At 45.4% G+C, this 16708-nt stretch overlaps 1 protein-coding gene across 6 annotated transcripts in view; it reads right to left on the minus strand.

The window, feature by feature from the left end:
- The window catches only part of mtss1 (MTSS I-BAR domain containing 1), a 39182-nt gene that overhangs the window by 706 nt on the left and 21768 nt on the right, over window positions 1-16708 (minus strand). For 3 of the 6 annotated variants that reach the window (XM_061687735.1, XM_061687733.1, XM_061687736.1), the window contains 12 exons: window positions 15004-15088; window positions 14069-14160; window positions 13893-13967; window positions 7584-7741; window positions 7408-7515; window positions 6560-6657; window positions 6381-6456; window positions 5318-5497; window positions 3603-3728; window positions 3320-3470; window positions 3156-3182; window positions 1-1619 (listed from right to left, as the gene is read on the minus strand). The exon at window positions 1-1619 is cut by the window's left edge and continues 706 nt beyond it. In XM_061687735.1, the coding sequence (XP_061543719.1) occupies window positions 667-1619; window positions 3156-3182; window positions 3320-3470; window positions 3603-3728; window positions 5318-5497; window positions 6381-6456; window positions 6560-6657; window positions 7408-7515; window positions 7584-7741; window positions 13893-13967; window positions 14069-14160; window positions 15004-15088 (2129 nt within the window). In that variant the 3' untranslated portion in view covers window positions 1-666. The remainder of the gene's footprint in view (window positions 1620-3155; window positions 3183-3319; window positions 3471-3602; window positions 3729-5317; window positions 5498-6380; window positions 6457-6559; window positions 6658-7407; window positions 7516-7583; window positions 7742-13892; window positions 13968-14068; window positions 14161-15003; window positions 15089-16708) is intronic. The other 3 variants (XM_061687738.1, XM_061687734.1, XM_061687737.1) reach the window with 2 other exon arrangements.

The raw sequence follows: 16708 nt of genomic DNA on the forward strand, positions 1-16708 counted from the left end.
TCAATGAGGATTCTGTTCAATCCTAAAACTGCTGACTCAGCTCCGTTTCCTCCGACTTATTCGCAGTCATCAGCTTTAGTCAACATTTAATTCCAGTCATGAAGATAAGCACCAAAAAAAAAAAAAAAAAAAAAAAAGCCTAAGCATCATGCGTTATGGTGAATTACTAAACCCCACCCCGTCGGGAGTCTGGGGAAAAGCTCATCAAGCTCGTCCAGGCCAGCCAGCCAGACTTCCTGTGCTGGAATCATCTGGAAGCAGGAAGTGACGCCTTACTAAGGGATTCAAGGGAATCAATCAGGAATTCTGAGAATCGACGGAAGGTTGACTTGAACTGAAATGTTTTTTTTGTTTGTTTGTTTGTTTTTGCTTTGTGAAGCAAGCCAGCTTCAGATACGCTCGCTCGGAACATGAATTTTGGGTGAAGTGAAATAAATTGAGCAGTTGAGGTACTGCGATGCCCTCGAATGTGTGGGCAAGGAGAGCGCAATTCTCCACCTTAACTCCTTGCGGAGATTTACCAGAAAATTTACTAACAAGTCTCGTGATCAAAAATATGAAGACAATCAAAACGAAAGGCAAAAAGGTGTGAAAATGCAAAAACGCGCACAACACTATGCAAAAAACAAAAAAAACAAAAAAAAAAAAAAGATAGCCACAGTGGTCTCAGTTGTGATTGGCCGGCGGGGGCAGCAGGGGGGCCGAGCGATCGTTGGTCACGGTCCTTTTGAGCGTCACGCTCCTGATCAGCTTCAGCATGTCCCTGTCCCCTCTCTCTTGCGTCAGGGCGTCCTGGTCCTGGTCCAGGTCCAGGTCCAGGCTGGAGGGCGGAGGGGGCAGCTCCTGATCCGTGTAGCCTAGGATGGAGTCGTCTTGCTGGGCATTGGAGGCCTGAAGCTGGCCTCTCTGCTGGTGGAAGAGCTTCTGTTTGTGCTGCTGGTTTTGGGTCTGGACCTGGGCTTGGATCTGGTTCTGGATGTGGGTCTGGGTCTGGATTTGGTCGTGAAGCCGGTTCTGTTTCTGGAGCTGTTGCTCATGCTGAAACTGCTGCATTTGCACCTGGTGGTTTAGCTGTTGCAGTCGCTGCTGCTTGCCAATGCCGCCCTCTGGTGGAACGGTGGGCACGGGCACCGGAATGGGCATCTGACCGGGAACCAGCTGGTAGTACGGCGAGTACGAGGATGAGGTGGAGGAGGGCGGCAGGGCGCTGAGGCTCTGCGTGGAAGTGTAGAGTTTATTGTAACCGAAGCCTCCCCCGGAGGACGCGATGAACGCATTCTCGTCGCTCCCCGGGGTCGCCGCCCCCACGGGGACTTGCGGCGTGCAGATGGGGATTGGCACCCCGCCGCTGATGGTGCCCCTGCGGTACGCCGGCTTGGTGGACGGCTTGCGTCGGATAGTCGCCGTGTGCGAGCCGCCCGCCAGCTCCGTCTCGGCCAACAGGCTGACGGTGGAGGCGGGACGCTTGGACTGCGCAAACTTCCGGTACTGGAAGCCCAGGTCCGAGTTCCTCGGCATGGTGGAGGACTTGTCAAAGTCCGACTGGCCGCCGCCATGCGACAGGTGGTGCAGGGAGATGGAGTCGCTGTCCCCGTGGAGGGAAATTGACTCGTAGTCAACTGGAGAGGGGGGAAAAAAAAGACGTATGACTGACAGCAACGTAGTACTTTTGTTGCTAGATTTAGCAACTTGAAAGGCTACACTTGCAACTTTCCCCTGCAAAAAAAATCACTGGGTAACAAATGTAGCTAGTTATACAAATTGTGTGGAACATTTTTGCAACTTTTCAAGAGTCACTCAAATGCTAAAACTACGGCTGGGTATTGGGAAGACTCTCACGATTCGATTTAGATTCTTTAGGTTGCGATTAAATTCAATTCCAATTCCTAGTGTTGTGATTTGATTCAATACTGATTTAAATGCTTTGATGCCAATTCAAAAAGAATTAGAAATACACAATTACAGTATTTATTTTCATGCTCGTGAACATACTGTATGTGGTAGGTCACCTCATTTTTGAGCAATTAGAACAGAGAGGAAAAATGTACACAATAACAAAATTTAAAAAAGAAAAAAATAACTTTTTTAAAAAAAACAGTTCTGTTAACACTGAAAAAGTGCACGTAAACTTAAATAGTATTGAGTTTGTGATGAAAATAAAAATTCTACCCAGCACAGCTTACCAAAGACCTGACTTTTGTCTATTTCCTGTGTTCCAGAGGCATGCAAAGCACGCGCCATTGCCGAGGAGCTCAATCGATTAACAGGATTCAATGACTCGATACCGAAGTGGGGAAGGAAATATTGCAATGCATCGATTCATCGATATTTTTACGGACCCATAGCTAAAACAAACCATTTCCTTTTGGGAAATTTTTTCGAGTTGTAAAAAAAAAAAAAAAAAAAAAGCGACTCAAACACTAAAACGCACGCATTTTCTCTCTTATCGACACACAGTCAGAAAGAACAATGTGTTTTGCAAAATTGACTTGGCACGCTTGAGTAGTTAAAAAAAATATAGAAAGATAAATATGAATAAAACAAAGTTTTACGTTTGACGCTAAACACACGAATCGAGATGATCAAATCCTCGTTTTGTTGATCTATTTGAGCAATGCCTCTGTGCAATGTCAAACGTAATTGTTCAATGACATCACCGCCCAACATCATTGAGCACCTTTTAGCAACTCATACACAACAAACAAATCAAATGGAGCAATCCGTCGCTGTGACGCCATCGCACACGGGCAAGGAGAGCCACGGTCGCCGATGGACTTACAACAAAACAAAATGCGAACGCTCGCAGGAGGCGGCTGGAGGCCCGAACTCCAACCAGGATGCTTGCACGTAGACTATATAACCGGACAAACTGACATCACTCACTAGGCCACACCCCTTAAAGGCGCACATCCAACACACCAATTCTCCACTTTGTTGTATACATCATTTGTATTTGCTTTTTATTTTGCCTTGTATTACTCTTCTGTCTGCGGCCAGGTTGACATTGCAAAAGAGAATCTGGTCTCAATTGCCTTACCTGGATGAATAAAGGTTAAACTTTTAAAAAGTACACAATTGCAAGGAATGTGACGCAAGGGGGCGATGCAAGCGGGATGAGGAAGAGGGAAAGGTAGGGCAGACAGTCAGAGACCTACCATAGAGGGGAGGCTCTCTCTTTACAGCTGGAAGAGAAGGAAGGAAGTTTTTAAGCAGAGAAACAACACAAAACTGAGATGACGGACGGACGGAAACGCTCGAAACGGTCGCGGGGTTGAACGAAAGGAGCGCACGGGCGGGTGCGTGCGCGCGTGCTTCTCACCGTGCGTGTGGATGGTGTCCTCGGAGCAGGACGGCGTGGTGGTCTGCGTGCTGTAACCGCTGGAGCAGTGCAGCGAGTCGCGGCTGCTGCGTGGCGCGTCCGACGTCAACGCGCCCAGAGTCAAGGCCAGCTGATCCCGGGCGGAACAAGACTGAAGGGGTAGGTTTTAATTTAGCACGTCTAATTGACATGTACTCTTAGGCGATCATCTCCAAGCTTTATCAGCAAAGCTCTTTCAAGACAATGTCACGTAGAATTGGGCATAGATGGGGGACTTAACTACCTTTCCAGATGCCGACATGGCGCGGACCCTCTCGCCATGCGTGTGGGCACCCTGCGGGGGCGCCAGGAGGCCGTTCTCACCTCCCGCGCTCGCAGAAGCCGGCTGATTGGTGGAGCCCACTGCATCCTGTCACGAGCGCGCGCGCACACACACACACACACACACACACACACACACACAAGAACGTCAGTTTGGGCAGACGTCTGACTGAGTACAACGAAACAACAAAGAAGGAACAACTACAAGGACGTGAAATGCAACAAGGGAATGAAACCCAAAATGGATGAAAATGGTTTCGATGCATCCCGATGGCGGTAATACTGGTGGCATGGTTGTGTCGAATCAGGCTTTCATTAATTTTCAATTAGCAATCAAAAATGAAAAAAACGGAATCAGAAATTATTGTTGTCATTTGTTTGTTAATGTAGCACAAAAACAAAATATGCCTGATATCTCATCGTTAGGCGGCACGGTGGCCGACTGGTTAGAGTGTCAGCCTCACAGTTCTGAGGACCCGGGTTCAATCCCCGGCCCCGACTGTGTGGAGTTTGCATGTTCTCCCCGTGCCTGCGTGCGTTTTCTCCGGGCACTCCGGTTTCCTCCCAGCATCCCAAAAAACATGCATAAATTGGAGACTCTAAATTGCCCGTAGGTGTGCATGTGAGTGCGAATGGTTGTCTGTTTGTATGTGCCCTGCGATTGGCTGGCAACCAGTTCAGGGTGTACCCCGCCTCCTGCCCGATGACAGCTGGGATAGGCTCCAGCACGCCCGCGACCCGAGTGAGGAGAAGCGGCTCAGAAAATGGATGGATGGATCTCATCGTTACACTTTTGGCTCAGATCAAAAATACAAAATGGAAAAACGAGCCACAGGACTGAATTTGATTAATTAAATCAAATTTAATTGGTTGGGTTTACGTAACCTTGAAATCGTAATGTAGTGACAACCAAATACTATTTACTCCGTTTCTCAGTTAAAAGTAAGTGCATTTAAGTCATGGATATTTGAACACAAACCGTGGAAGCAACATGGAGACAAAGAAACTAATAGTCACAACTATTATTGCAGCTCACGTAGGCACTTGTGAAACGTGTGCGTGTATCTGTCTGTATGATACTGCCCCTGTTTTGAGTTATGAGCGTGGATACACAACAAAATACACTTGTAATTCAAGGCAGTAATGTATTTTGAAACTAAATAAAATTCAGTCCTGCGGCTTGTTTATCCATTTTGTATTTTTGATTTGAGCCTCAAGTTGAAAGGTGAAGAGTCAGGCATTTTTGTCTTTTTTTGTTTTTGTTTTGTGTCATTTTTTCCTGGCACTCCAGTTTCTTCCCACCTCCAAAAACATGCGTGGTAGGTTGATTGAAGACTCTAAACTACCTGTAGGTGTGAGTGCCAATGGTTGTTTGTTTCTATGTGCCCTGCGATTGGCTGGGAACCGGTTCAGGGTGTACCCCGCCTCCCGCCCGAAGATAGCTGGGATGGGCTCCAGCAGCCCGCGACCCTCGTGAGGATAAGCGGTAAAGAAAATGGTTAGATGGGTGTTTTGTGTCACTTTCATTTTTGATTGACAATTCCAAATAAAAAATGAAGGAAATGAATGATTGCGCAGAACCACCGGGGACTCGACAGCGGGCGGGGGATGCGATGAGGCGGAGAGCTACCACAAAGCACCAAACGAGGAAAAATGGAGGCACTTAGCGCGTCTCACGGTGGTCGTATCACGCCGGCTGACGCGGCGACCCGGCGCAGGGCGCCGCCCGGGACCGGCGGCATAACCAAAGCGACCGCGGCTGCCCTGCCGGCCACCCAGGCCAGACGGGGAGCTCCCTTCGCTGAGGGAGCGGCCGCTTTCGTCGCAGCCGATCAGAAGATACTGGGAGGAGCGCTGCTACACACAGGAGAAGCGGTGTGGTTTTTTTTTTTTATTGTTTTGTTTATTTTTTTGGGGGGGGGGTCATTTTGGGAGAGGTACTCAGTGAAACATTAGCGTGTGTGCTATTGAACAGGCAGTGGTGGACTCCAGAGTACTCCAGAACTGGACTTTAGTTTAACTGTTGACAACAACTACTTGCATAGTATTTTCCACCTTTATGATGGAAGTACGAAACTTGGGTTAGATGATTTCTTCTTTCGTTATTTCCTAGGAGGAATATTCAATTGGAAGGTGAAAAAGGTTTCACTAATTGCAAAAAAGTCAGGGGACCCCCAGAAGTCAAACACGAGGCATTCCAGGCCGCTGTAAAGTAGAACGCTCCCAAAAGTGCCTCGATTTGACATTGGATCAAAAATGTTCCAGAAAATAACCACCCAATAAAAGTCTCACAAAAGACATAAAAGTTCAAACCATCGTCATGCAAATCTCGTGAGAGTTCAACTCAGTCAGCATATAAAAGCTTTTTGTGAGCTTGTAATTCAATATCAATTATGCACACAAATGTATTTTTCAGTAGTATCGCTTTGCAAACGCCCTGCTGCTACTTAAAACATCTCCTGCACAGTTTGAGCCTGGAGCAAGTGGATACACATGTCAATAGATCAGTGAAAATTTCATTATATTGAAATGCAAACCGCGTTAGGTCCACTGCACATGGTCAAAAGAATGGAAGTGCCAAACACTAGCGGGAGAAAAGAATGTGGCTGCCCACGAACAGACAGTCACCCGTCTTCATTTTAATACCTTTGTTGTACGTCTCGTTTTACCAAGGTTTGGTCCTGCTGACTTTATTTGATTAAATATGCATACAAAATGCACTGCTAAGAGTTGAGGTTACCTGGATGTGCACTCCATCCACAGCACAGCTGATGGAGTCCAAGGAAGGGACGTGGCGCACTGATCCAGACTGATAGCTTAAAAAAAAAAAAAAAAAAAAAAAAAAAAAAAAAAAAAACGTTGAAGGCTGCAAACAAGTAAGTGTAAAAGCAAGTTACAGTAATTGAGAGCACATCCTACCTGCTGACGCTGCTCTTCCTGGACAACGTGTTGCTGGGAGAGGCTGGAGGCGTCTGGTAGGTGTAGCTGAAATCTGAACCTTTTAGGTCCAAAATCACCTAAGAAAAAAAAATAAAACACTCAGGTGACTGCTGGAATTTTTGTAGAGATTTGTATTTTTTTTTTCTTATCTCAAGCAAGCCATTTTCAACACTTTAGATTGGTCAAGAATAAAACTATCAGACCCATGTGGTTCCTGAACAATAGCATCCATTTGTATTTAAAAATAAATACATAAATAAACAAGTTTGAAATGGACCAAATTTGGACACAGGACGTTTCATCCGACGCCAGCGATAAACAAATGTACAACCCCAATTCCAATGTTGTGTTAAACATAAATAAAAACAGAATACAATGATTTTCAAATCATGTTTGACCTAGATTTAATTGAATACACTACAAGGACAAGATATTTCCTGTTCAAACTGATCCACTTGATTGTTTTGAGCAAATAATCATTAACTGCCTGCAACACGTTCCAAGAAAGCTGGGACAGGTGGAAAAAAAAGAGTGAGAAAGTTGAGGAATGCTCATCAAACACCTGATGGGATCAGCCCACAGGTGAACAGGCTCATTGGGGACAGGTGGGTGCCGTGATTGGCTAGAAAAGGAGCTTCCCCGAATTGCTCAGGCATTCGCAAGCAAAGATGGGACGACGCTCACCTCTTTGTGAACAAGTGCGTTGAGAAATAAAACAGTTTAAGGACAACGTCCCAACTTCATTGGAATTGGGGTTGGTTGTATGTCTGTCCAGCCAGAGAAGAAAAGGAGGCAGAGGAGGAGGAGGAGGAGGTAGTGGAGCGTACCTGCTCACTAGCTGGTGGCAGTTTATTGGGCTCGGCGGTCAGCGTGGTGAGATCCTCCAGGATGGTCTGCAAGTGGGTCACCTCACCCAGCATGTTGATCTCGTGGTCCTAAATAACACAAAGGGCACAATCAACACACGTACCACTTGCATTAATCTTCGCACACACACACTGACCAGCACTGGCTTCAGCATTGTGACAAAGGTGCAGTAGCGCGCTCTCTCCTCTATGAGCGCCCGGCACACGGCCCTCTTCTCCGTCTCCTCCAGGATGGCGTAGCGCACGTTGACGTCTTGCAGCGCGCTGTCCAGCTGGCCGCGCGCCTCGTCCTTACCTGCACACACGCGCACACACACGAAGTAGTGTTAATGTCGCCAAACGATACATCGGGATGTAGTGTACTCAACTATTCACATAGGTAGGATTACCAATAAAAGTCATAATGCTAAATTCCTTGTAAAGAAAAGAGTTCATCGCATGGGAAAAATGTCACTGATTGTTTCTGTCACCAGGGGGCAGTCAAGACTACAGTTTCACAATACAGTACGTGAGCCAACGTACACACACAAACAAAATACTGTCAGCTGCTTCTCACATAATTGACTGACATTTTTCCTTCAATATATTTCATTGTGAAACGACTGCTTTACTTCTAAATCGTTCTAATTTCATTCACACACATTTTTAATCCCCATGGGAAATAATGTAAAGTGGATTAATTTGCCACAAGCGGCGACTGGTGTCATTATGTCTTTATTTACTGTACAGGTAAACTCCTGTCATGTAAGTGTGAAGAGAAATAAAACTTAATGACACAACTAAAATAAAGTAAAACTTCTTGGTCTCTAAAGAATCCCAGCAGACAGGTGGAAAAAGAAAAGCAGGGGTTCTCAAACAGTTTTGAGAAAAGAAAAAAGTTGCAACATTACGAGATTTTTTGTTGAGAAAAAGTTGTCATGTTATGAGGATAAAGTTGTATTTTTTCAAGAAAAGAACAAGAACGAAGACATTCGTTTGGATGAAAAGTCATAATGTTACAAGAATAAAGTCGTATTTTCCAGGACAAAGTGGTAATATTATATTCAAGTCAAACTTAAACGAGGGAAGATAGTCCCACTGCGACAAAGCAAATTTCAAAAACAAAAATATTCTTGTAATGTTGTGGCTTTTATTCGGGAAAAGATGCCTCCATTCCCTTAAAAAAAAAAAAAAAACGGACTATATTCCCCAAAAAAAACCTTGCTCTAAGAAAATATATCTTTATTCTTGTAATACACCTTTTGCCCGAAAAAAAAAAAAAAAAAAAAAAACTGACTTTATTCTCTCCATCGCTTAACAGCCATTTTGCAATTTCATAACCAAATCAATCTCTTGCAAACTTTAAAAACAAAACAAAATCACGGTCACTTGTGTCAGAAAGTTAACACCGTTTGCGCGTGGGAGCACCGTGAGGTCAGCAGGTTCGCTTTCACACGGCTAACAGAAGCGCAGTGTCGCTGCGCCGCTAAGTCTGCCTGACGTCTGGCCTCCATAGAAACGCGCACATTCACACACACACACACGTGCACAACGTGCGCATGTGACTCGACAACCGCAACAACACGCCGACGCGAACAGAGAAGAAATGTGAAATAAAAACCATCAGAATGAGTATGAACTGCCTCCGGCATTTGAAAGGAGAAAGCAACAGTAGTCAAAAAAGTCGATGTTTGCCAGGCTTATTAGAAGCACTTTCTTTGGATGTAAAAACCAGTCCGTCCGCATTCCTCGCACGCACGGACACAGGCTGGGGAACAGCTAGCCTGGGGCGGCCTTCGATGACATTCACGAACAGCAAAAGGTATGTTGGACAGTGGCTTCTCCGTAGATGTCAACGGATAAAGATGACTGCTGGCTCTGCTGGCCTCGCTTTTGGAGGTTTCGCATTCCTGCGCTGAGATCATCACGACGCGCTAACAAACTCTATATAGGAGAACGAGGACCTCCGGAATTGATTTTCTTTCCAAAGGTGAGGTTTTTATTGATAAGGAGGCTGAGGGCAACAATGAAAGGAGCCAAGTGTTGTATAGTACAACAATGGTGGAGAACAAGGGTCTCGTGTATTTACATCTTGGTCATGGGATTTGTACTCAAAAAGAGACTGAGGACAGCAAAGAAATGGGATGATGCAGCGAAGTGGACAACGTAGAACGAGGGTCTCGTGGATTTACCTTTTATTGCCATGGTTAAGGGTATTGTTTTATGCAAGAGAAGACTGCAGGCAGCAAGGAAAAAGGTCACTGCAGCAAAGTGGAGACTGTGGAGCATAATACAACAATGGAGGAGAATGACGGTCTCATGTATTTCCTTTGTGGCCACGGCTAAGCATATTATTTTATGCAAGAGGACACTGAGGGCAGCAAGGAAATGAGCCACTCCAGCAAAATGGAGACAGTTTCCTTGCTGCCCTTAGTCTCCTCTCGCATAAAAATCTTCTTACTTACAGAGAAGTAAATACGAGTGCCCTCAGTCTCCTCTTGCATAAAGATCTGTAATTTTAAAAATTACATGATTCATATCGGGGTTTTTTTTAATTGTAAAGTTTGAAGGAGTGGACTGTCTTCTCTAGTAAAGCTTCTCAAACATTTCTCATCTCTGTTTCAAACGCTCTACCATCATCCCAGTCCCCACGAAACCTGCAATCTCGGGTCTGAATGATTACAGGACTGTCACCCTGACATTTGTGGTCGTGAAGTCCGTTGAACGCCTCGTGCTGGACCACCTCAAGAGCGTCACAGGTCCCCTGCTGGTCCCCCTGCAGTTTGTGTACCGAGCAAACAGGTCTGTGGATGACGCAGTCAACACGGGACTGCACTTCATCCGAGAACACTTTGACGGCGCCGGGACCGACGCGAGGATCCTGTTCGTGGACTTCAGCTCTGCGTTCAACACAATCATCCCCGAGCTCCTCTCCTAAAAGATTCTCCAGCTCAGCATCTCGCCTGCCATCTGCCAATGGATTGACAGCTTCCTGACAGGCAGGACGCAGTAAGTGAGGCCACCTCCTCCACACACACACACAGACCATCAGCACTGGGGCACCCCAAAGATGTTTCCTCTCTCCACTGCTCTTCTCTCTCTACACGAACGACTGCACCTCAACGCACCCAGCTGTCACACTCCTGAAGTTTGCAGACGACCACACAGTCATCGGCCTCATCAAAGATGGTGACGAGTCTGCGTAATGACAGGAAGTGGAGCAGCTGCAGCTTTGGTCCGGCCGACACAACCTGGAGCTGAACACGCTCAAGACTGTAGAGATGAGCGTGTACTTCAGGAAGCATCTTTCGCCACAGCTGCCGCTTCAGCCTGTCCAACTGCCCTGTGTCAACCGTCGAGACCTTCAAGTTCCTGGGAATTACAGTCTCTCGGGTCCTGGAGCGGGAGACCAACATCAACGCCATCCTTAAAAAGGCCCAGCAGAAGATGTACTTCGTGCGGCTTCTGAGGAAGCATGACCTGCCACGGGAGCCGTTGAGGCAGTTGGACAAAGCCGTCATGGGATCAGTCCTGTGTTCATCCATCACAGTCTGTTTTGGTGCTGCCACAAAAAAAAGGACAAACTCCGACTGCAACGGACAGCCAAAACTGCCGAAAAAAATTGTCGGTACCCCCCTATCTACACTTGAGGACTTCCACGCTGCCAGAACTAAGACAAGAGGATGCAAAGTCCTCTTGGAGCCTCCACATTCTGGTCACCACCTCTTCCAGCTCCTTCCTTCAGATAGTTGCTATCGATTAACGCAAACTAAAACCTGCAGACATTCCAACAGCTTCTTCCCTCTTGCTATGAAATTGCTAGAGACTAAGTGACACGCCATAGTGCATTTTTATTTTTATGCTTTTATGTCTCAAAAGTATGAATTGTCAAAATGGCTGTCTATTGTCACACTAGAGCAGCTCCAACTACCACTGCAAATTCCTTGTGTTTTTTTGCATACTTGGCAAATAAAGAGGATTCTCATTCAGCTAACGATATCATACATTAAAAAGTCAAATGATCAATAATAAGTCCCTGGTGATGATGTAGTGAGTGGTTCACTGAGTTTACGTCCCTCTCAAAGAAACGTGTGAACGTGAGTGTGAAAAAGTTGTCCGATAATTGACTAGCGACCAGTGCAGGGTCTGAAGAGGATATTCGAAAAAAGATGGATGGATGCTTCGTAAAGAATGAAGAGGAACACATTTTGATCAGCCAATGAACTTGATGCTCACCTTATATTGACAACTGAATAAAAGACCTCACTTGAAAACAGCCTAGTTTAAAAAAAAAAAAAAAAAGCCAAGTGTTTCGGGGAGAAAAAAATAAATAAATAAAAAAATAAAAAAATAAAAAACACCAGCAGTCCACAAACCAGCGGGTGACGCCGCTGTGGTTCAGTCTACGTCTATCAAAAGGCCTGCGCCTCAACCTCAAGGCGACGTGCTTGGCTAAATGACCGTTTGCTGTAACAATTAAAAGCAAAATGTTTGCTTAGCTAACTCCACGCTCCCCAACAGAAGGAGTTTGCCTTTGGGATATTCCCTCTTTTGTGTACAACATGACAAGTCAATGACAGCCCAAGGTTATTCTTTCCGTGGGTCTTTCTTAAACTCTCTCATTTTATTCAATTTAAGATTATGTGACTAACGTTTCAAATCCTTATAGTGAAATATATAGCATAGTGACCACCACCTTAAAAGCTCTCTCAACTCCTCCCACCATCTGCCTCTCGCTACGAGCAACTTGAGACGCTATCTGAAGTGGTCGCACACCACATAATGATAGAGCGTGTCAACACACACACACACACACACACACACACACACACACACACACACGGAAAAAAGCGTGGAACGAGCCGTAATTATATTTCACCCAAGCCTATCACGAATGAACTGAAGTGAACTGAAACAAGAAAGAAATGGACGATCAAAACGGAGCTTGGGGACACGAACGCCCAAGCAAAAAGGAAAATAAGATTCAGGAGCGGTGGTGGGGAGAAACGGAGTACAAATACTTTGTCGCTGTACTTAAAGAAAAACAAAAACAAAAACAAATCCAGAGATGTAAAAACCACACAAATGAGGTTTACCATGTGAGAGCCCGAGTGTCACTCATCAGGTATTTTGTGTTTACAAACTAAAATTCAAAACACATTTTTTTTTTTTTTTTGGTAATAGGTCTTGGGGAGGTGTGTTTGAACATGTGTTTGGGCGTGGGCCCTCTACTACGATCATTTAAGGGCGTCAGATATTTTACTTGGTGCTAAGTGGTAATCTCTGGTTTTGGGGACGGCATGGCCCGGTGTTGCCATGGCGACCGCCGGGTGTGTCAAGGGAGACTGCTTCCGCTCAGATTTAGCAAAATTATAGCAAAGACGCGCTACCTTCTACCCCCATATTGACATCTTCATATATGCTAAAACAGGAGCTCCAAAAATTTACAAGAAAGTCATATTTTAACAAGTGACTTTGAAAAATACTTTATTCTTGTAGCATTATGCCTTTTATTTTGGAAAAGCCACATTTATTCTAAATAATAACAACAACAATACTAATACTAATAATAAGACATTGAAACATTGTATCGGTCTGTTGTGGGAAAGAAGGAGCTAAGCCGAAAGGCGAAGCTCTCGATTTACCGTTCCTCCCCTCACCTATGGCCACGAGCTGCGGGTCGTGACCGAAAGAACGAGATCCCGGATACGAGCGGCCGGAATGAGTTTCCTCCGCAGGGTGTCCGGGCTCTCCCTTAGAGAACGGGTGAGAAGCTCGGTCATCCGGGAGGATCTCAGAGTAGAGCCGCTGCTCCTCCGCATCGACAGGAGCCAGACGAGGTGGCTGGGGCATCTGATTCGGATGCCTCCCGGACGCCTCCCCGGTGAGGTGTTCCGGGCACGTCCACCCGGGAGGAGACCCCGAAGACGACCCGGGACACGCCGGAGAGACTACGTCTTTCGGCTGGCCCGGGAACGCCTCGGGATCCCCCCGGAAGAGCTGGATGAAGTGGCTGGGGAGAGGGAAGTCTGGGCGTTCCTGCTAAAGCTACTGCCCTCGCGACCCGACCTCGGATAAGCGATAGAAAATGGATGGATGGACGGACGGACGGACATTGAAAGAACAGTTTAATGCAAAATATTTTGTGGTGTTGGCAGACTCCAGTTTGACAACTACTGCTCAAAGCAGTGAAGCATAATGGTGGCAATATAAAATGGAATTTGGGGCGTGATCGACGAGCTTTTCCATGTAAATACAGAAAATGTCAGCATTTCTTCTTTCTTATCTTAAAAGCCCTCCCATTTATAGTAAGGGTGGACTCTCCCCATGGTCTTTAATGCACATTACCACCACCTACGGGAGTCAGTTTGGCATTTTACATTCAACGTATGACTCAGTTTGAGTTTGTATAGAGGCTTCATGACGTAAAACAAGTTCTGCTTTCCTGGTGTTAGACTCCATCTTACCTTTCTTCACCTTCTTCTGCAGTTTGACGGTATCGGACGACTTCTTCTTGATGTCTGCCCGTGCCTTTTTATACTCTGGAATGAGGGGGGAGAAAAAACAAAAAACAAAACAACAACAACCATGGAGGTGTTGCGGAGTTGTGTGGGCACATCTTACGTGTCCACAGCTGGCAAACCTTTCGCGTGATCTTTGTCCAGCTGACTAGCCGCTTTTCTCCACTCCTCCATCTTCAACTCTAACGGTGTGATGAAACTTTCCGAGAGTGCCCTGGGAGGGGGTGGGGGTGAACAATTGCCTTTTGATCATGTTATCCAGGATCATATGAAACAAAAATGTCACACAACAAACAAAACAAAAATGTCACAACACGTACATACATACTGTAGTACATTCATGCATTGTGGCTTTAAATGGCGTCGCCAAGTGAGTGCCGTTTGCTGGTAGCTCAAACTCTCCGCTCTCTCCCCGCCAAGCACAGTAGCAGTCTTTCTTTAGCATATGTCTTGACAAAAACTTCAGCTTCTTAACGGCACCTTTTCACTTTTGTGGCAGCCATACTAATGGCAAATTTACAGAAAAAAACCTGAAATACGATACGCGGGGGCTAATGACATATACGCCATGTGGGAGAAAGCACAAGTGAGCGTTCTGCAGTTTTTGTCTGAAAAATATGTTTTTAAAGCAATGTGTTAGTGAAATAAGTCCACTAAGAGGTCCCACCTCGCTCTAGTTTTTCATCTTACTAGAGCAGAGGGGAGGGTCTGCAGAGTGACAGCTCAAACCTCAAATAACTTCTAAATTGGGGTATTCTTAATTCAGGGTACCGCCGTACTATAAAATTGAGGAGATTGGGGACCGTGGCCCCAGCGCACACTATATGAGTGTATTCTTATGATTGATAGCTGGACTATAACAATAGCAAACACAAGCATACGTCTACGAGTGATCGCCGTCTAGCGTTCCCACACTGAGCTAAAAAGTGTCATCAGTCGTACTTTCATGACTCCTCCTTCCCCTTCAGGTACATAAACACATCACACGCTGCCAGCTACGGTCTGTGCGCAAATGCATGTGTGTGTGTGCGTGTGTGTGTGCGCACGCATGTCTTACGTAGTGAAGAGTTTAAGTTTGGACTCGATGCTGCGGTGTCTCATACACATCCTGGTTAGGGCTGAGCCAATCTCTTTGGTAGCACCTACAAAAAAAAAAAAAAAAACACAACAATCAGATGGTGGAAGTCTCCCTTTGAAATCAGTTTAAAAATTACATGGAAATGAGGTTCTGTGGTTCAACAACTAATACAGGGCAACTAGGGACCGAGCCCTGCCGTGAATACCAAAAATCCAAGAGTAATTGACACCCATCCCAAAACGTTTGTAATTGCCTTAAGATGACTTTTTTTCTATTAGACAAAGCTATGGCCCAAATAAACGAAGGTATGCACCTCAGTTCAACACAGTTGCTTGGCACTAAAATGCCACCAGATGCCACCAAAGCAATACTTTAATATTAGACATGGCTTTGCTTCAATGTAGGGATTGTCAAACTTATTTTTTTGGGGGGGGGGGGAGACACACACACATTAATCAAGGTAGCACTATACAATAGTGAATAAAAACCAAAAGTTGGCTAATGAAATGGTTCATTGTGTCACGGGCAATTTAAGTGGGGGGGCAGTCAGTCAATGTTTTGAGGGTAACAATGGGGGACTACGACAGCATTTTAGCGGGATTAACAAGTGATTTATGAGCAACTCCAGGCAACAAAACACATGGGACACACACAGCATAATGGCACGTGATCTTTTATGAAGTCATACAGAAATGGCAGAGCGAATGAGCTGGCTTGAATAATGAAAGAACATGAATAGAAATGCTGACTCGTGGATGGAGTTATGTAAAATTTAGGGGGGGGGGGGGGTGAAGAAACCCTCAATGAAAGAGGCACATTCTAGGCAAAAAAGTATGCTCATGCAAAGGCGCCAACACCAACAGGAAGTGATGTGAGCCAACAAAGTACAACTTCCTGTATTTGTCCATTCATAAGCACTTTCTAGGTGATCACACACACAAAGACTGGGTCCAAGGTGTGGTGTGTTTGCTTTATTTGCCTTTTCCTCCCTGTTGCACACAACTAATCAAAGTTTCTGCCGTGCAACGTTTTGTGAGCGTGTTTGAATCCCGCCTGCTACACAGAACACATTTTCCGCTCGAGGCAAGTAAAACAAGCGCAGCGTTTGTTCGCAGGCGAGCCAAACAGAAAGCTGTCAAAAGAGAATTTTTGCCAGGTTGTCATATCAGGTTGTTTTTGCATTCAGGCTACTATGCCAGCTATTACTATTGATAAGCTTCATGTGACTGTGGTTTGATTGTGTTGAATAATTTTACTACTCAAAAGTCGTTTACTTACCATGCGTTCATGCTAGATGCGTGGTGTTGATGCTTCATGATCCGCTCTGTTTTAAGTACTTTTCTGCCATTTTGTGGCATCTATAGGCAATTACAAACACCTTTGATGGGGGACGAGTCGTGGATTGTTGCCATTTGCAGCAGGGCCCAGTCCCTATCCACCGTGATAGGGACCGCAGCGCATGGCTGTATCCTATTGAAGGTTGCTGTGTTACTGTGTGAAAGCTCACACAATTACCTCAATATCCCACTAAGATAAGAAAATTATAGCTCTTTGGTTTCTACGGAATCTCCGTGTGAAAGAGGCAACTGATACTAAAGGATTTTCATTTCATTCATTTTCTATAAGATTTTCGTTCATTTTTACATCAATGCCAGCAACCCCCCTCACCCAGAATCATAACGGA

The sequence above is a fragment of the Phycodurus eques genome, chromosome 10 (assembly GCF_024500275.1).
Source record: "Phycodurus eques isolate BA_2022a chromosome 10, UOR_Pequ_1.1, whole genome shotgun sequence".
Taxonomy (NCBI): domain Eukaryota; kingdom Metazoa; phylum Chordata; class Actinopteri; order Syngnathiformes; family Syngnathidae; genus Phycodurus; species Phycodurus eques.